The sequence below is a fragment of the Gasterosteus aculeatus genome, chromosome 1 (assembly GCF_964276395.1).
Source record: "Gasterosteus aculeatus chromosome 1, fGasAcu3.hap1.1, whole genome shotgun sequence".
In the NCBI taxonomy this organism is placed as follows: Eukaryota; Metazoa; Chordata; class Actinopteri; order Perciformes; family Gasterosteidae; genus Gasterosteus; species Gasterosteus aculeatus.
This window is the reverse complement of record NC_135688.1, coordinates 14,451,064-14,471,543: the sequence shown is the minus strand read 5'-3', so window position 1 is coordinate 14,471,543 and position 20,480 is coordinate 14,451,064. Positions and strand designations below refer to the sequence as shown.

General features: G+C 41.6%; 1 protein-coding gene and 1 long non-coding RNA gene across 2 annotated transcripts in view; one reads left to right on the top strand and one right to left on the bottom strand.

Annotated features, from left to right (window-relative positions):
* Nucleotides 1–20,480, bottom strand: part of nbeab (neurobeachin b) — a 166,413-nt gene that overhangs the window by 98,971 nt on the left and 46,962 nt on the right. Inside the window, exons 9-22 of the mRNA XM_078098576.1 lie at nucleotides 18,486–18,683; nucleotides 18,237–18,370; nucleotides 16,514–16,622; nucleotides 15,241–15,393; nucleotides 13,733–13,901; nucleotides 5,727–5,806; nucleotides 5,279–5,341; nucleotides 4,870–4,967; nucleotides 4,332–4,424; nucleotides 2,774–2,882; nucleotides 2,601–2,682; nucleotides 2,343–2,466; nucleotides 1,496–1,688; nucleotides 348–1,346 (exon numbers count right to left, since the gene is read on the bottom strand). Coding sequence (XP_077954702.1) covers nucleotides 348–1,346; nucleotides 1,496–1,688; nucleotides 2,343–2,466; nucleotides 2,601–2,682; nucleotides 2,774–2,882; nucleotides 4,332–4,424; nucleotides 4,870–4,967; nucleotides 5,279–5,341; nucleotides 5,727–5,806; nucleotides 13,733–13,901; nucleotides 15,241–15,393; nucleotides 16,514–16,622; nucleotides 18,237–18,370; nucleotides 18,486–18,683 — 2,604 coding nt within the window. The remainder of the gene's footprint in view (nucleotides 1–347; nucleotides 1,347–1,495; nucleotides 1,689–2,342; nucleotides 2,467–2,600; nucleotides 2,683–2,773; nucleotides 2,883–4,331; nucleotides 4,425–4,869; nucleotides 4,968–5,278; nucleotides 5,342–5,726; nucleotides 5,807–13,732; nucleotides 13,902–15,240; nucleotides 15,394–16,513; nucleotides 16,623–18,236; nucleotides 18,371–18,485; nucleotides 18,684–20,480) is intronic.
* On the top strand, nucleotides 7,923–10,031 carry LOC120820258 (uncharacterized). Its single transcript, XR_013467122.1, has 5 exons — nucleotides 7,923–8,019; nucleotides 8,618–8,706; nucleotides 8,803–8,883; nucleotides 9,355–9,663; nucleotides 9,871–10,031. It is a non-coding gene; the product is annotated as an uncharacterized LOC120820258 (long non-coding RNA).

The window sequence follows — 20,480 nt, the reverse complement described above, 5'->3', positions numbered from 1 at the left end:
CCATTGGTTGGCTCAGAAGACTATTCCAACAGCCCACTTTCCCCGAGTCTCATGGGGATGTTGGCTGATGTCCCCCAGGCCATCCTGTCTCCTTTTGGGTCTGTTAACACAGAACTGTTCACGACAGGCCAACACATCCTGACAATGGCAAATGGTCTCCCCACTCAGTCTTCACTTTGGCGTTTCCCTGTTTCAGTACTCATTGATCCTCCCTGTTACATCCCCCTTTGACAACCCTGTTCTTGTTATTCTAAACCTGGTGAAGCCAGTGAACCTCTAGTATCATTCGCTCATGTGAAAGTCAATTCACGTACACAAAGTAAACAGTCATTCAGCTTCGGACCAACCTGCGTGGTGGCAGTCGTCTGGATCTTGTTCACCTCCTTGTCTTTGCCGTCCTCTAATCTCTCGGTGTCGGAAGCGCCGGTTGTTGCATCTGCTGTGCTGCTGATCTCAAAAGATGTGGGATGCCCTTTGTATGCGGCTGAGGCGGTACCCTCTGTGACCTCTGGCCTCGTGGACGAGGACTCAGATTTGGCAACAGCCACGGAGCTGATGCCCGCCAAGGCGGCCTGTAGTTCATACTCATCCTGCTCCAAAATACTGTGCAAGGAGCCAAGTTCGGAGCCGCCCGTCATGCGTGCAAGAAGGCCCAGTTCATCACTGGCACTGGTGTGGACTGGAGGCTCTGGCCTGTGCAGTAGCAGAGGCTCAGCTGTACCAAGATCAGACAGTGACTTGTCTTCCATGCTGCCGGCCGCCTTGCCACACAGGAAATGGTTGCTGTTGGGGATGCTGTCCTTGTAATCATCTAGAGTAATTAGAGGGGGTGCATTCTCCTCATCCATGCTGCACTTTGACAAAAGCACACTGTTGACATTACTGTTGAGCTTTTCCACGGCAGCACAATAAACATTATTCAACAGAGAATCCACCTCCACCAGGGCTCCATTCTTAGATACTCCCAGATTTTCAGAGGACAAGTCTAGATCGTCTAGCTTGACCTCAGTAGCTTCCACCTTTTCAGCCTTGATGTCCACCAGGAGGTCTTGAACTTCGACCCTGACAGCCTCCACCGTTCCTCTGAGAGCTTCTTCGGGCCCCTTTCCTTCAGCCAAAAGATTGCGTGAGTCGGCACTCTCGAAGTCCTTTTTACTCTCAGGTGTCTGCGAGTTTTCGTCCGTCTCTCGGATTTCACTTTGGCCAATGAGGCCAGACGTCTGAGCAGATAGACCGGAGATAGTGCTGACCAAACCCTGCTTTCCTTTCTTAATATTCTCCTCTTCCTGGCGCTGGTACTCTTCATACATTTTAGCCAAGTACTCTTTATGTGCTTCATATGTCACCTATAAAAAGAGGAACATGATATACATTTAGGATAGAAATGACTGTTTGGATCCTTTTAGAATAAGCACAGTTAAGATGAGGCAACTTAAATTAAAAGGTCAACAGCAGAGGTCAGTGTTTCCATGTTGTTATACAGGACAGGGCTCACCTTAGAGTGAGCTATAGAGAGTGTATCCACCCACACGCGCCATCCTCCCCACTCATACTTGATGGCATGGTAGAGTAGAATACGAAAGATGTTATACACCATCTCAGTGATCTTCTGCTCCTCAGAGTTTTTAGGGTTGATGTAGCCAAGAGAAAACATCCAGTCCTGCCACACGGAGCACTGAAGCAGACACCTGCAATATGTACATCCTCACACATTCAGATATATGTAAACCAGATTATAGAAACTTGCATTATCTATAAAAAGAAAAACATGTAGTGTGGATGTATCACGCAGCATTTAGACCTACTACTCTATCTGCTTTTGCTCAGCATCCTTCTGGTGCTTTTGGCCTTTTGATATCAACATAATAAGAGATTGTTTTGAAGTTTGGCCATTCATATTTTCATTTGTTTGTTTAAGTTGGAGCAACAACATATAGTATACATACTGCAAAAAAAGAGGGGAAGAAAGGGAAAACCAATTACGACTTTTTTTATTTAACGGTTTTACAAGAAGCTCTTTCTGCCTATTCGTTTTTGGCTAATTATGCTGTTGATTTAAATGAATTGCAATATGTTTTCAAGCGAGTGTGAGCGTGTGTGCAGGTAGTGAAAAATTGAATAAGCAGCAATGAGCAGCTGTCAAAAACTGTCACGGAAACATCTGCTGGAGGACATGTGTACGTCTAAGGATGATTTAGCACCAACGTCCCTGTAGCTACTCTATCCTCCTAAACATGGCACAAATAGGGGGAACGGGGTGCCATTCTTCTCTTTGATACAGTAATCAGCAAGATGATGGAGTGCGTCAGTAAAAAAGGTTACGTGGTATAAGTCCTGCTCACCGTCTGTTCTCGCGGCTGTTTCCGAACAGTTTGATCATATCTGAAAGGAAGAGCCGCCGAACTTCCATCAGCTCGTTGCTGGGGGCGGAGTTCTTCAACAAGCTGGCAATCACCTTGAGAATCACTAGGAATCACATGCAAGCAAACATATAGTATGAGTATAGTATTGTATATAATACAATATATATATACTTTTTTGCTTCTTCTCCCAAGTACTTTAGAAAGAATAAAACTCAAAGTGTCACATAAGAGACATACTTGGGTTTTGAATCTTGACAGTGGAGTCGGGCTCGGGATGCGGTTTGTGAACTACCTGTGTGCACACCTGCTCCGTCAGAATCTGGTGCAGGGAGTGGTGAGAAGACATTCAGCACAGAGAACAATCGTGCAGTAACGTTGGGACATTTGAGAGTACAAAAAGGTTGCGTCACCTCGTACAGAGTGTTGTAGGTCGTAACAGTCACAGTGTTCGTGTGCACCATGAGCCTCTCTCCCAGGAGAGTAAAGAGGCTGTGTGTGTGCATGATCTCCACCTTTCTCCTGGGGATAAACAAACACAAACAATACAAAACACGCACATAATGGCAAAGTGACTGGTTTAGAGCTCCCTAAGCCACTGAAAGGATCAACTAGTGCCGACAGCTTGCTTCCCTGTTCTCACCCACGGGGAGCTCGGCTCCTGAGACAAGTGTCAGAAATTGCCTTCTGTCAAAGATTGTGGAAATTCCGTTGGAGGTTTGTAGGGTAACGAAGTTGGCCTGTCACTAAGCAGGGCTCTATGATGCAACAGATGCATATCACAGGTTAATGGGTTAAACAGCAACAAACTACCCCTGCAAACAGCATAGGGGCGGCTGTCACAATGCTGAAGCTGCTGCCACGGCCTCAAGCCAAGTTGGGACTTTCCTGATTCGTTGCCAATGGTTTCTATTTTTTATTGCAGAGGCTGGTAAATTGGCCTCTTAGGAGACATGTTCCATTTTCTCTCAACTGTATAAATATGGAAATTGGGGAGAAAAGGGCACAATGCAAAGCAAGTTGAGGTGGAACTTACAATTCTGCTCAATGAAACGGGTACAATGGGAGGATGTGTCTGGTTGTATTATTTATTATGTTTTATCTTTAAGTTGATGATTATTATGTAATATTTCCATTGTGCTTATTCTGTTTTTTCAAGCATGGTCCCAAAAAAAGAATAAACCCTTATAAATCTACAAATCATACCCGGCCCACGTCTGATTCATCCAACCACAGACAAAAACATTATCAAACATCAATGACAAATTAAATTTAAAAAAAACACAAAAAATGTTTATTTCTTGTTTCACTAGAGCTCAAAGTGAGTGTGATGGCTTCAACTGTATAAAAGCTATTAAAGTGAGAAATGAAGGCAGACTTTCATGAAGCAATGCCCCTTGAGGAGGATATAGGCCTTCTCACCAATGCGTGTGTGTGTGTGTGTGTGTGTGTGTGGGAGGGGAGGGGGAGGTTGTACGGGCCAATGTCTGCCCTCTTTCCATCAGCAGGCATCAGGAACACCTGGTGTCCTACCATTGTGCGCACACGTCTTCTCCGTCCATCCCTGCAGCCCACATTTCTAATCACAAGCTTTCCATCCGTGGACACCGTCTCCCCTCCCCCAACGTGCAGCAAACACAAGTTATGCTTACACATCCATGGATTTTATATATTTCTCTCTCTGGGACACCGACTTAGACCTCTTCCAACATTCTCTTATGTGAAGTGATGGTTCCAGGGTTTGTTTGACAAAGATGCACATCAAAATCTTCAAAACTAGTGATGAAGTTAATATTCTATCTTCATTTTTTTACACATCATAAGAGTAGATAACATGTCACTGACAGCTATTCTTAAAAACATGATTAATACTTGACACCTATTCCTAAAAAAAATTGTTAACATTTGGACGATTAATTATAAAGTGTGTAATTGCAATTGACTACACAACTTTTGAAAAAGGTTACTTACTTATGGCCCAAATGCTTGAGGAAGTATCCAAGAACTTTGAGGGATTGTACTCGAATGCTTTCACTCTTAGAGGCCATGAGCTTGTAGATTACCCTGGAATAGACACAAGCAGCGAACGCTGGCAACAGCACACAGTCTTGACAGAATAAAATATAGACCAGTTGATGAAAAGGCCCTCCACTGCTTAGCTGACAACCACTTTCCTTCAGAGGGAATTTACATTAACATTAAATTAATGTAGGAAATGAAAGGAGCAGCCCATCCACAATGAATCCCTCAGAACTCACAAGTAGTGCTACAGTGTGTGCATCTATATTTGATGGGATCACATGCGGCTGCTTGGATCATCCGTGTCATATTGTGAAATCAATATGTTAATGTTGTTACTTCTCCATGCATAGGTTTTTTTTCTTTCCTCAATGAACTTGTGTATTATTCATGCTTCATGTCGGCACCAGGTAACAGTCCAAGTGTGTAGTGTCTTAGTTGTATTTTATGGAATCACATCTTCCTCTGTGCCGTTCCCAGAGGGGATTACCGTATTCCATTCCTCTGGTCAAAAGCAGGAATCATCGATGCTGGATGTTCAGACATGAGGGCAACTACCAACTGCAGCACATCATGCAGATTCTCATCCTGCAGACAGAACAGGAGAGAAACATTGAAAAAGGAGCATGTAAAGAAAGAGAATAATGTTTTTGTTTTTCTTACTGCAACTGTGGCAAAGACATAATGTGCAGACATAATGTGCAGTACATCTTTGGCAACTGTATCACCTGTCATAGTAGAATACACATAGGCATGATGTATTCAGCTGGCTAGCTTAAATACTTGAAAAGAAAAAATAAACTTAGCATTTCTGAAGATGGAATGTGACCTTGTTGCTCCGTGCAGTAAAGTGGCACACTAACTTGCTGAATGAATTCAGCAGGTATGGACTCAAGTACCTCATGCATCGTTAACAAATAGTTCAGGATGCTCTGCAGCTCGTCTTCCTTCACACCTCGGTCCTGAAAATAGAAAACAGAAGGAAAGATTAAATGATGTATAAGGCAAACAGTTCACTACAAAGAGTATCACGATATTTCTTATCTGATAGAATTAAACAGAAGGTTCTAGAAATGACAGAGAAATAAAATAATAAAAGGAATAAGCAACACATTTCGTATCTTTAATTGATAACTTACTTGCCTCAGACAGCTGGTTTACTTCCACGTTCTTTTTTTTTTTTCTCAAAAAAAATACTCATAAATATCCCTAAATTTACTGAGGAGCAGAATGGTGGAATGCTTTAAAGCAGAACTCAGGGAGGGTTGACAATCTCTGTATTTCCTTCCTGCCTCTCAAATCAAGCCATGTGAGGGGCCGCGAGGCATGAAGACAGGTGCAATATACCTTCAGGATGAGTTGCTTGAGGAAGAGAAGGATGAATGCTCGCAGAGTAATTATTTCTTTCTGGGTCGGCCTTGGACCATCTGTAGTTTGATGGAGAGAGAAGCCACACAACTGAAAAAGCATTGGAACCAATTAAGATATCCTCCACTTGTCCTGTTTGGAAAGAGGACAGTCTTATAATATATATATATATATATATATATATATATATATATATATATATATATATATATATATATATATATATATATATATATATATATATATATATAATCATTTCTTGACATTTATTTTTCTTTGCAATGTCTTTTAACGTGTAACCTCGCCCTGAAATATCTCCCTCATTGATCTGTACTCATCTATCGCGGTTTAAATGAAAGGCAGACAAAACAGGGACACCTTCAAAGACTTTTCCTCACTCTATCATTAGATTTGTCGTGATTTACTGGATTCATATTGAATGTGCTTATCGAAAGGTTTTTCCCAGGTTACACTAACAACCTGGACAGGGGAGTGTGCCACAAGAAGCCAGTGCTCCACTTTGTAAAAACGGAAGAATTTGCACGCAAAATATTTTGCATATAAACAGCACAAAGTGGAAGTTATTTGGAGTCTATTTATCATTTTCACTGCATCCAAAGTGTATTCCAGAAGGGTTGCCTTGGTCACAGCTTAATGCTCGGGCGGCCGGCCCCAAGGTCACCACAGTCGCACCTTCCCATCATACTGGCCAACGTCTCGTTAAAACTACCCCAATTGCATCTGCCAGTTTAAGGTCACTTTGGCACTCCGATGTCGGCCCGACATCACAATCCATCTCCGTCACGAATCTCATTCAACATCTGACGGGACGGACGTTGTCGGCAGGTGCATGTTTGTCGTGCGAATAGAACGCATTGATTAAATGCCATATCACAGAGCTGCTGCTGCTGCTGCTGCTGCTGCTGCATTGGTTTGGTTGGCACAAGGATTCATTTTGACGGGGTCAGATCCTGTTTATTATGCCACAGAAGATCTCTTTTGTTCGTCACCAAAGAAAATGTGCCTGTACGCTGAATAAGCACACCAACAGGCTGCAGTAAGAGAAAGTTCAATACGAGATAGAGCTACCAGCCCATAGCAAAGCAAAATTGAAGATGAGATCTCCTTTATGTCACATTTACATCTCCTAGATATAAATGAGCACTAATTGAGACCAAAGTGGTTTTCTCATTCTTCTCAAATGTCTCTCCTGAGAATTAAGTCTCACATTGAGCACAGTGCAAGTTCTCTAAATTCTCTCACAGCTGTCTCTTTTCCTGATCTCAACTAAGAGAAAAATGAGACATACAATGCAGCTTTCAAATATGTCTCAATTTGATCTCAATTATATCTCAGTGAGAAATATGTCTCGTACTGCTCACTATTTGAGTTCTCAGATTCGCTTACAGTTGTCTCTTTCTAGTGTTTCAGCAAAAAGAAAAAATAGAGTAGTGTTAGCTCTCAAATTAGTCTCAATATGAGACATTATTTAATATTATAGCTCAATCATATCTCAATTTATCTCAGCGCAAAATTTAAGAAAAGAAGTATATCAATTCAGGCAAATAATTTGAGATGGTTTACATAATGTTCAACTTACAAAAGGTGTTTATTTCTGACAAGCCATACAATTCATTAATTAGAATTTTGAGTTCTAAAACGTAACCCATCAAAACATAAGCCATGATTTGCTCAAAAGACACCTTTGTGAACTTTCTAAATGTTGACAATTGTGCTGTTTTAAAAGAATTCACAGCAAAGCTCTATTGTATAGAGCAGTAAAAGAGTGTATAACACGTTACTCCAAGAATCCTACCTCATGTGTGATGAAAGAGTCCGTTATGACTATTACTATTAACGTTGCACGCGCGGGAGACGTGGTAGCGCCAAGACCCGCCCTACGAAGCAGCTCATTGCATGGCTCACGATTGATTAGACTTTTCACCTCGAGTGGTTAAGGTTAGGATAGCGGATTGGTCAGGGGATAGGACCTGAACAAATAAAAATGTTGTTATCTAGAATACAGGGCTTTTAAAAAGAATGTAATAGTATAAAGGAAATATAATCTGTGGGTATACTCCAGTCCAGCGGTGGCGGTAATACAACAACAAGTTATCAACCGCCAGATAAAAATAGAAGAAGAAGAAGAAGAAGAAGAAGAAGAAGACTGGAGGGGGCGGGTCTTGGCGCCAATTCGTAATTTCGTTGGGGTGAGAGAAGTGCGTCGGTAACTGCTGCTGCACCTGTTGGCTTTTGCCCCTGCCACGAAGAGGTAAGAATGAAATTCTTTTGACATTATCATAATAATGGAAGGTGGGGATTAGGTAATTAGGTGTCTGTCCAACAAGTAATTGACAAAGAAACTCCGAACTGTATTCAGACTGTCGAAAATGGGATGGTTTGCTAAGTTAACGTTAGCTAACGGCTAATGTTAACGTTAGCTAACGGCTAATGTTAACGTTAGCTAACTTGTGTTAGCTAAATGTTTTAAATACATTTAAATTTGACTTTGTTGACTGGATTTGCCCTCCTATTTTTGCTGTACACTAGCTATTTATCTCTGACAATTCAGATCTGCAAGTTCATAAATATTGTGTCACGAGTCCGTATGTTGTGAGCAGATTTTCTGCAAAAGCTCACCCAAGAATAGGGATGCTATCATGGTTCATGATCTTTACATTTTTTTAATCTTGGTGGTTTTATAGGTTTTAAAACAATCAATTAGGAAAATGATTTGATTTGATTTTTGCTCATTTTAATACCATTATTGTCTCAAAGATATGAAGTGAATTTAGGTTAAAATAGTGTCTATTGATGTTATACTTAGCGTTAATGATCTAAAATGTATTTTTTTCATTAACCGGATGGAGAAAAACAAAGTGCTGGCAAAAAAGAGGCTACGGGTTCCCACTCAGAAAATTGAAGGACCTGAGCTCCCCTCCCCCAAATGAGCAATCTGGTAAGTATTAACGTAATAATTTGTTATATACGGGGGTAATAATCATAACATTAATAATGTCTAAAAATACCAGTCTAAATTGTTGTGGCCAAATAGAAATTCATTTCCATCGATGAATCCATCACCTGACGGGGGACATGCAACAGGCCGCAACACAGCTGGACCACCACCCTATGGGTAGGTTTGTCATAATTATTACATAATCGCCTGGGCCCATGAGTTCAACACTTTTTATCCTTATCCGATCAGATTTGGCAAAGTTTGGCAAAAAACATCATTAGGATAACTTTGTTATCCAATCTATGATAATAGAATAGGCTCTATGCACAGCTCCACTACTTCCTGAACTTAAGGCTGGTCTTTTATTTCCTGCCTTACATTATTGGACAAACTGATTAATCCACGTGTGTCTGAGTCACAATGGTCAGACACACGTGGATTAATCAGTTGTCCAATAATGTAAGGCAGGAAACCAAGGAGCTGCCTTAAATTCAGGAAGTAGTGGAGCTGTGTGTATACCCCATTACTGTATTTGAGTAAATAGTATGTGAATGACTCTTGGCCCTGATGAAAATGATTTGCTATTATTTTTGCTTAATGATCAGAATCGTTTACGTTCATCTTTTTACGAGCTCACTTCCCTTTCAGATCCAGGCCGGGTCAGAGAGCTTCAGACTCTCTGCGACTTAATTGGAGAGAGATATTGTGGCAGCCTAGCTTCACCATCAGGCCAGCAGGAGCTGTTTCCTGGGAGCGGCATATTCATCTCATCATTCCGCCTGGCTGCCATGAATCACGCATCAAAACCAAATTGCATGAGTCTGTTTCATGCACTTTTTGATAATTTCTTCACTGTTGAGTGTCAAAATGCAGTGCCCTTTGGTCACCCTGGAAACAACCCCTCAGGAAAGGAAGGAAAGCAGGTCCTTGACTGTAAAAAAGTTGACTGAATCCTAAGTACGTTTTTTTTTAAGGATAACACTTGTTTTATTCATATTCATGATTGGCCAAAAAAATCGTACTTGCTGATTTGCAATTCTCTGAACTGAAATGGACGTCTCACAGTGTTATTTCCTTTTAACCTGAAGTGCAGTTGTATATGGTCTATGTGGAAATTTTTTTGTCAAATTACTCATGACTGATTTTAATGCTCTTGTCTTACAGATGTGCAACTCTACCGGACTGGGAACCAATTGAGGAGGCCAAGCTATGTGGACCGCGATCTCTCTCTCTCTTTTGTGTGTGTGTGTGTGTTACACAAATGCAGTTTTCAATATTGAGTATTGTTTTTAGTTGTTTCTAATTAATAAAGATAACTAATATTTAAATTGCATTCTCAATTTCTTCTTGTATTTCTCAAATATACCTCAGATATCATTCTCATATATAGCTTCAGTAAGACATTAAGGAGAAATAATCAAGAGATGGAAGAGACGTTGGACACACAATAATAAGATCTCTTTTAAGGCTCATAATTCTCAGATTTGTCTCATGTTATTCTCCTTCAAATGGCCGAGACACAATTGAGATCAGGGGTATACAATTATGAGATCTCTACTGTCTATCCCACTTCTCAAGTATTGCTCAAATGGTATTCTCAATTTAACCTCCTTTGTCTTACTCATGTCTTGTCTCTTTTTAGCTTATGTCTTGCTCCTAAGGGACCCTTAGGAGAAGTAACTCAGAAACAAATGATCACAGAATGATATGAACATGAGATGCTCAAATTGAGCTCGCGAGATGAGATTGAACAACAGATGAGCAACACATTTTTCCTATGGGAGGTCACTCACCCAGAAACACACATCAGAAAATACAGGATATTGCATAGATTACCACTGTCAACAATACGAGCATGAATCCCATTGAGATTAGCAGGACTCTCGTCGTAGCACAATGGCTCACATTTGGCTGTAAAATCTGGCATATACTCATTCATTGCTTATTCATCCTGTGCAGCAAGCCAGGTAGAAACACACTGACAAAATCTTTTACATTTGAAGAGGTATTAAATTGCATCAACTTGGCAGGATACAACAGCAACAGCCTTTCAGGGTAAAATTGGCCCTCTCTTCTCAGCCCCGATAAACTCCAACCTCCAACTTGGCTGGACATATGTTCATTTCAAATAAGGACATTGCTATGATGACAGATACAACGACAGCAGACACCACACTATCCTCGAGGTAATCAATGATGAGGCTCTCTGAGGTAGCAGGAGGAATGGCGAGTGCAACCGCCTGCCGACAGTGATTAATAGAAGGATAGAGGAAAACCAGGTGCAGGGACAGAGTGGCATGGACAGGGTGATAAGGACATTACTACCACAACCTTTGCATCCAAGTAACCAATCATGCTCAGCAGCACAGCTCTTGTTTCTCAATCACATCTAGCTTTACTTGCTGCATCCCAGGGGCACAAGGAGAGAAAGTTGAAATAACCATGTATGTCTGTGTGATTAAAGCAGGAATCGAATTGTTTCTTATAACTGATGATAATAAAGTAATCCATTCGCAAAGGAATGTGTCCTGCATACCTATGCAACCCTTTCAATTTGAAACTAGACAAAAAAAATATTGCTAAATGTTTTCCAATGATGGTTAAAAAGTACTTTTAATCACAGACTCAGTAATTGATTGCCATGGTTTGTTTTTGAGTTGTAACTAACATGTGCTTTGCCCTGTCTAGAGCATCTGGAGTGTTTTAACTGTCTGTATTTTGACTTTAAAATGGCGATGACTTTAAACATTTTCTATGGCACACAAATTGACGTAAACTGTCAGTTTAATGCGTGAAGCTGTAGAAGCCCTAGGAGTCAAAATTGTAAAATTGTAATCTATTTTCAAACAGTCATCTACATTGTTTTCCCTCCCGGTGTTTAGGATTCATCAGGTGAAAAAAAAAAAAAAAGCTTTTTCCAAAAGGAATTACCACGTCTGTTTGTTGGCTGAAATGCACCAATGGTCTTAATGGGACAAAAAAAACAACATTAATTTTCTATTTTCTATTCATTTTTGTTTTTTATTTCTGGTGAGTTTTTAATTTCACTGAAACTTGATATCACTCACTACTGTATGTCTAGAGTGGATTAATGAATTGGCAAAGCTCACCTGGAACCTGAATTCCTATTTAGAACATTGGGTAGTGGGGCCCTTCAGCCTCTTGTGTGCAAACTTCAACACATTTAAACACAATAAAAAAAGTAACTACGAAATTTTATTTTTCTAAATCCTAAACACAGTTGAGAACAATTTAGATCAGACAATGTTTGTTTTCCTCATTGCCTTTCAGGGCTTCTGTACACATCTCTGTGTGGATTTCTGATGTGTAAATATGTAAATCTGAAGCAACTCAGCTCTGAAAGAAGAGCGAGCCTGTGCCAAACTGTTCTTTTTATCTGTGATCAGTCATTTGTGTCATACATGAGATTAATTAATCACAGAGAAGGCCTGCACAAAAATCCTCCTCAAACTATAGTACGATTAATCATTCCGAACACCCACATATCTGTCACTGGTGATTAGTCTTGTAAAATTTTAACAAGAAAAACTAGAAATGAACATGGTTATTGGAAAACCGCTTTCCTGCACGTCTATTCAGTATCAATCTCTAGTGTAACAGAAGCAGGTCATAGACTACAAAAAAGGGAGAGTGGTGGAGATTAAGACAGATTGGGTGTTAGTTTGTGGGCACATGTCACAGACTGGAAGAAGTTGAGCAATGTGCATCTTTCTGGGTGTGCCTGCAGTGATTATGTGATTAATCTGATACCACTCTTTATTAACACCTGAGGGAAAAAAGAACACACACACACACACACACACACACACACACTATGAGTAGCTAGGGGAGCTCCATTTTATGTGTTCTGTGTCCCTATAACTGAACACTTCATTATCTGCTCGGCTCATTCCCTCTTTGTTTAGTCATTTCTCACTTTAGAAGGCTAGAAAGGAAAAAAGTGATCTGCCAAAGAAAGCGAAGATAAATTAAACTAGACCCCAATCTGAAAGTTAACCAAAACACAAAAGTCCAGGAACCAGAGGTCTAATCAGTTATTACGTCTTGTTGAGATTGCCTGCACAGCATTATGAGGGAAAAGGGAACGCAGCACCGTGCAGGTAGATGGGACAGATTAAAATCATGAAAAATGAGAATGAGGGCCCTGTAGATTAACCCGATTTATAGATTCATGTGCCAATATTATCCCAGCTAACCTAAGTCTAGAGGTCACTACCATTATTAGGACAATCAATTAGGATCCCTCCAAGCTCTAGCCTGTCAATCCTTAACTTTTCCTGTCCAGCACCCCTTTGACGCTATAGGAATATTGAAGGCCTCCCTTTACTGCTTGTAAACCCAAGTGGCGGATATGCCTCGTTATATTGTCATACTTTACCCCCCTCCTACCCGCTCGTTGGGGTCTGCCCCCATAGTTTGGGAACCACTGCTTTCAGGGCGTGGACATAAAGTGAGCTCTCAGTATCATCGTAAAACAACCGTTACACTGCAACAGATTTCAGAAAAAGAATAATGGAAAGCAAAAAGTAAAAGGACTGTTCAAGGACACTCTCTCTTCCTGCCTTCCAGCCTGCAATGTGAAGGATGGTTGTTTCATGGAGAGAAGATGCCAACCCAAGTACCGGCCCGGGTTTCAGAGGCCTGACACCTACACCGACCGTCCTAGTGCGCTGACAGTATTGATGTGGCGTGTCCGCCTCACTGTCATCTCCAGTGATGGCCACGGTCCTAAGAGCTGACAGCCAAGTGCTTCCATATGCGGATGAGTCATTTGACATGTGGGGGAACTGCTGCTATTTCACGGGGACACTTTGATACCAGGATTGTGACCGCAAACAATGATTGTGATTCGTTCATTCGTAATCATTTCCTTTCCAAAGCACTTTACTTGGATGAGATGGATGGAAAACGGTTTAAATTGATACATATCAAAACAAATTAAAGTGAGAAAATAAACTGCTGAAAAAAAAAAAAAAAAAAAATCCTAAATGATAAATATGCTCACCGAGACCGCTCGGTTCGATGCCGCTGCTGTCTGCGGGGTTGATGGCCCAGTGGTAGTACTTTAGCGTATGCATGAGCTGCAGCACTGTGCCCACGCGACGAATCGTGTTGTAGATGGTTGCAGTACCAATGAACTCTGCAGACAGGTACGTGTACAGAGAGAGCTGCACCTGGGAGTGGGAACACACACACGTCAATGTATTAATTGTGTTAAGTGAACATTGTAATTAAACCCCAGAAGCTTTCAGACCAACCAAGAAATGTCACTATGGTGGATTGCACCATCTAGGCCCATTATTCTTGCAGGTGTATGGTAGGGATGGCCACTCACCCCTATATCGCTCAATTTTAGAACTGTGCAGATCCACTCTGTTCAGTTATGATTAGCGTGTCCTCTGTAAATCGCAGTATAGCAATAGAGTCCTTAATTCCACCATAGCCGTTCCAGCTGTATATACTGAGGGCGTTTTCCCACATGTAATAAATTATAGGATATTAACGATGCAAATGTGAGTATGAAGAAAGGCGGCTGCGTGGTTATAAGTATTACTTGAAAGGATTTAAGGCTACTGAAATCCAACGCTGGCGATAAGGGGACACCACACTGTTGGTTACCTAACTTCCACGAGAAAGAGAAAGTAAAATTGCAAAATCTTATTTGTCTATTAGGTCAAGGTCAGTGGGCCCATGTAATGAATGTGTATTGCAGTCACACAGCTGGATCCCTTTACCCCGTGTAGTTTGAGGATAGGGAGAGATGTGGCGTGTCCTGAGGGAAGGAGCCATTGTAGTTCTGTGCCGAGGTAGCCAAAATTGTTCTAACCCACTTCATTACCTCAATGTTTTTCTCATTTTTTCTCTCCCTCTCTCTCTCCATGCTCTATTCTGGAGGACTGTCGCCGGCGGGCCTCCAGACACTTTGTATTTATTTCCTCTTTTTTATTTATTCACGGCTTGGCCCATAAGCAGCATTCCTGAGGCGAATGTATTTGTCACAAAAACTCAGCTCCTTTGATATATACCTCATCCGCTTTTTTCACAGGTCGTTATAAAAAAGTAAAAAGAAGACTGCAAGGGGGAGGATGTGGACGACGAGTCTGGAACTGCTTGAAAATGCTTGGTACTGGTTGGGGACAGCTGAATGGAAGGAAGTGATAAACTCTGCATTGTCTTAAAACTCTCTGCGCTACACTCCACCCAAAATATAAACGGTCATACTGCATAATAATTAATACTGCGCAATATTCTCAGAACATAAATCCAGTCAACACATTTGGTTCATTAATTTGAGTTTAAATTCCATTGAATATGCACCTGCAAGTATATTTGACCCTTACTTTGGAATCCAAAGTGTTAAATCACCCTTTGTTTAATTTCTCGTTCTTCACAGAAGCAATGATGACCCAAAGCATTACTTGCAGCCCTCTTTGGCAGAAGGATACGGATACACTTTACCTCACATGCAAGTCACTGTCCCTTCTTGCGGGGGCATTGCTCGCAGGAGCTCACCTTGAGAGGGGTGTGGATCCAGATGGCGGCATTGAACAGGATGTGGTCGCAGAGTTGCTTGAGCAGTGGTGCCCCGTGTGTCAGACCGTCCAGATACTTTGCAAAGGAGAGGAATTGCTCTAACACGGCCCTGGAGACGTGTTCACGGGATGACTGTCGGGAGAAGCACAAAGGCATGTTAATTAACATTAATAACATCGACAAGCCTTTTGTGAAGGAAGCGTGCGTTTATCCTTCCTGATACTGGCTGCATTATGGAGAGCAACACACATCGATGACTCTTCATTAACTGTCTCTTTGCAGTAATCACCAGTAAAAAAAGAAAGAAAAAACTGTGTGACACAAAGAAAAAGGTAGTAGTTCACCTTGCGTTTGCATATTCATCTACTTAGTCACTTCTTCATTTTATACTATCAGACATTTATGAGGAATTTTAATAATTGGCATTTCTGTTTTGTGAGGTCACAGTGACCTTTAACCTTCTCAATTCAAATCAGTTTATCCTTTAGTCAAAGTTAACTTTTATGGTCAATTTGAATTTCGCTCCCATCCAGAACCTGCCGACGGAAGAACAAATATGCTGAAGACATAATAAAAAGAAAAAAAAATCTTTAAACAATATTCAATCAAGTTGTAGAAGCTTGACTTTGCAGAGTGTTGTCCTTTGACAAATATTCTTAACGCTCCTATCTGGCACCTGTTCTCTGCCCAGGTGGGAGCTCGGCGAGGGCAGGACAGTGGGAAAAATGAAGGGATTGGGAGAAGAGAAGGTGTGGCATAAACAGATCACAAACAGATGGTGTGATATGTGAAAGTGTGAAACCAGGCAGCGGGAAGGAAGCAAGAAAAAAGAAAACGCGGCTCTCAGGTGCCGACTCTGGCCGGCTGTAAGTTAACAGCAGCTGAAGCCAGCAGGCAGGCGAGTCACTAAGTGACAAAGTGGAGTCATTTCTCAGCGCTCTCAAAGAGCCAGCACTCTGGGGAGGCCGGCAAGCTGCTAGATCTGCATCTCAAAAATGGGTAAATAAAGATTGATGTGGAAAGAGGGAAGCCGAGGGGGTGAAAGGGCTAGAGAAGCCCTCCCCTCCCCCCTGTGTTCTTCTGCCACCGGCTCTGTTTAGTTCAAGGACACATTTGGGACTCTGCTTTTGGGACTATTGGTCTGTAGGTATCGGGATTTTGGGAAGCCTTATTTAGCAAATGGCACGTTTCTAAAGGCTGATGTGTCACGTTAGGAGATCGTTGCTAATGTGTAAAGGCGGCTCCATCATACCTTCTCAAGCAGGTATCCAATGACCAAAAAGCCCTTTCCTCCCAGCATCTGCTCCTGCATCGCCAGAGAGCTCTTGAGCAGTTCAACCAGAAAAGCCAGAAGAGTGGCACTGCAAAACAAAAACAGGCAACATTTGACATTCCATTTTTCTATCTACTACAGCAGCATGAGCAGACAGTGTGGTGGGAGGAACCAACGCCCCCCCCCCCCCCCCCCAAAAGAAAACAGGGTCGTTTTGAAAGGTCAGCAATCAGCTGGGGACTGCAGCTCCCCACTTTCATCTCTCTCCAGTTAAGAAGAAAGCCCCGGCTGGCTGTTTACCCAGGTACAGAGTGGTCGGAGGGGGGGGTTGTAGCAGGGTGTGTACGTATGCATTTGGGTGTGGAGGGGGGGGTGGATCCATAGGAGAAAAGCACCGCACAGAGGACTTTTTTTTTTCTTTGTTGAAGAGCTTTAAAGGCCTTTGGCTGAGTGACAGCGTCGCTCGCTGACACTTCCTAATCGGCTTTCCCTCGCATCCTCTGGTGGCCTTCGCTATAGCTCAACAATCGCAAGGACGCAATCACTCCGTGCAGGCTTGACCAAAGATGCTGCACTTTTCACTTTACGTTCATGAATCCACTGTGTGTTCATTTGTGTCTGTCGACCCGGTCAGTTTGAAGTGGCCCCTTGGTGCCACTACTCGGCTATAATTCAGCAAAGGAGACAAGCGACAGACGAGGGTGACGGGCAACTCTGTCGCCTTTCTGCGTAGCCTCCGTTCCTTCTCTGCACGCACTCCCGCCAATTTGGCAGAGCATGCGCGTCTATGGCGTTTGGAATGAATTCATGAATGAATCAATGTTTTTGTATCACTATTCCAGCAAGCTGCCGGGAAAAGCCACAGTAGATTCAAGAACATAACAGAGGTCATTGTTGCAAAGCCTCAATCTTAAAGCCAAGGACAAATCATGTGTTCGGAAGATTTACACAGAGCGAGTAAAAAGGCGCTCCACGTGCAAGTGAGGGAGGAAGAGGGACGGAGAGAGCGGAGATGAGAGGAAACCACAGAGGCAGTGAGCTTTGGGCGTCGGGGGTTCGTGGTGCTGTGTGGCAGCTGCCGAATCTATCTGGTGCTGCTGCCACTTGAACTAACACAGGATTAGAGCAGCAGAGCTCAGAGTCCATGAAAAGCACAGCGGGGAAGTGCTGCACTGACCGGCTCAGGATGACAGCATTGAGAGGAGTCTTGGATCAAAGAGTAGAGGAAATAATGAAAACTGGAGCTCAGCTGGTATTTTAAGCATGAAATGGTTCATCACGGATGTATTAGTAGCAGTGTTCATATTGACGAACATTCAGAAGGCTGAAAAATACACAATGCAGAAATAAGTATGTGTAATACAGATTTACCTACTCTAATCATGGAGATTTTATCACCTATGTGTAACATCCTACACTCTTAATTCTACTGCCTGCAACCACAACACCAACAGAAGAGGGATACTTATTCACAAATCTATAGCATCACAATTAGGAGATGCTGATGAAAGACGTAGATTCTTGCATAGTTATACAAAAACCTGCTAAATGCAATGATTCCCCAGTCTAAAAGGATTGAAGACTTAATAATAATAATTAAAAAAAAAAACAAATTCACATAATAGCTGATTTCTAAATACATCAACTCAGATTTCCTATGAGCAAAAAGAATTTGAAGAGCAACAACATTTCTACTTCCTACCAGACAGACGGTTCCACTTGGCTGTCGTTGAGCTGATGGTAGTCCAGCTGAGCGAAGAGTGGGAAGAGTACCTGGATCCCACCGATGGAATGGATGGCACTGTGGATGGAGTGAGTGACTGTGGCTTTCACATCCTGTGAGGATAATAACCCCCGCCCCCCCCCCAAAAAAAAAACATTATCACAATGAGTTAACTAACGTGCATAAACAAACCAATAGGATATACCTGGCTTGGATCAAGCAACTAACCTGAAGCATAAGGGCGTGCGGTGAGTGCACGAAGATGGAGGCATGTTTTTGGGGCGACGACTCCAAGCAGAGCTGGGCGTCAGTGGCTTTGGCATTGTAGGTGAAGGCAATGGAGCTGGCCAACTTACCGTCATACAACACCTGCTTGTGATGCTCTGCTAAGTGGATATCGCTCTCTGACTTGAACTTAAATGTGCTCTGGGGAAGAAATAAGAAACAGAGACTGAACAGGGTTTAAGGAGGGAGACGGAAAGAGTGAGAGATTGAGTGAGTGTGCTCTTCGTGCACGTGGACCCCCATAAGTGTCTCTTGGGTGCTATCCTTTAATTATAACATTTGTTTTTTGTTCGTTAGCAACCACAAATTTTCTATTCATTAAAAACAATGCTTTCCATCCCAATCATTCTTTAACACTGCAACCACCAACAGGGATCAACTATTTCTGCTTTTCAGGGATGCAAACTGTTATCGTATTAATACAGAAGCACAGGTGAAAGGTGTAAGAAAATAAGGTGGAAGAGACTTCTCGAAAACACAAGTTATCAAATGGTACAATGATTTATTTTTATTTTGCAGTGCAGAACTTCATCTTCGTGTATCATTTGTAGAACATGATATTATATGTCATTCGGTGCCATGGGTAGCAATTTTCATTTCAATTTGATTTTGTTTTACATTGAATGTTGAAGCTGTAGCCTTGGATTTTGTTTGATGACAATCTTCTAGCAGAGATTCGGAGGAACAGCTGCAGAGCATTGTTTACCTGCCTTACTTTACAAATTACAGTAATAGGAGTATAGTTTTTTGAAAACACCTTTAAATTAAAGCTGGCAGTCTGCAATTCAGCATGGGGTTTTAACATGCAAAATTAACCAAAATATCAGTGTTTATTAATCAGATTTATTCATGGGATTCTTGTCCACCAACCTAAAAATACTAAAAAACATCAACCTATTAACCCTATACATTACAAATGCTTTACTGACCCTTTTTAATTTGAACAAATTAACAAATAACGCTGATGAATTCATGATTACAGGATCAGCCAATGACATGGGTTTTTAAGTTTATCATGTGAAGCCATTTGATGGCGGTGGAAAAAAAACAAAAAAAAACTAGAGGTTCATTCGGTCAATGGCTCAGCAACACATTTATTATGGTGGACGTAATGAATAGCTCCTCAATAGCAGACCAGTCTTACTTTACTCAATCAATTAGCTGCTGACAAATGAGCTGAATTAATCCGTCAACGGCGTGTGAATGAAATATGCTTAATACAGAAATCAAGTCCTCTAGTCAAAGGGGTTGATTTATTAATGAATTACAGAAATGTGTTTGTTTTTCGCTCTCTGTCTCATGAACAGTACGCATATGTTGATAAGATAAAGAGACACAGAGTGCTGAAGTGACAGTGAGGAAACAACTGCCTGGTCCTAAAGCGAATGGAGATAAATACAGTATGCATCACAAGTGAACCGGGTTAGTGCACCTGCCTGAAAGGCCTCTTAATCTGGGTTGTTTGCTTTCAGCAGAGGAGCAAATGGATAAAAAGGTGAGCTGAATCATGATGTCAGTTTAAGAATCATTGTGGGTACTGAAAAGAAGAGGCAAGTTTTAGACGGAAACATGCAAAGTGTTAATACTACTCAAATATTACTTGCTAGAAATATTGAACATCAATACATCTGCTGAAAACCCTTTGCAATTTAACAAAGTTTGTTTTATGATGCTACAATTTAGTCCTCTAGGTATTCGATATAGGGTAAATCAATCAATCCCTTTACAAAACGATACTGGCAGCAAATGAATGCATAGCTATAATGTGTCTGTGGCCTGACATCATTATTGTAGCAGGAGTTTTACAGAGTTTCAGGGTTGAGCCAAATTGAATGACATATACTTTCAGTCAGATGATAAAAAAGACGTAAGAGTCATTCTGCTCATCGGCTATGATCAAGTCCACACGGCAGCCAGCATGCATGTCATCATGTAATC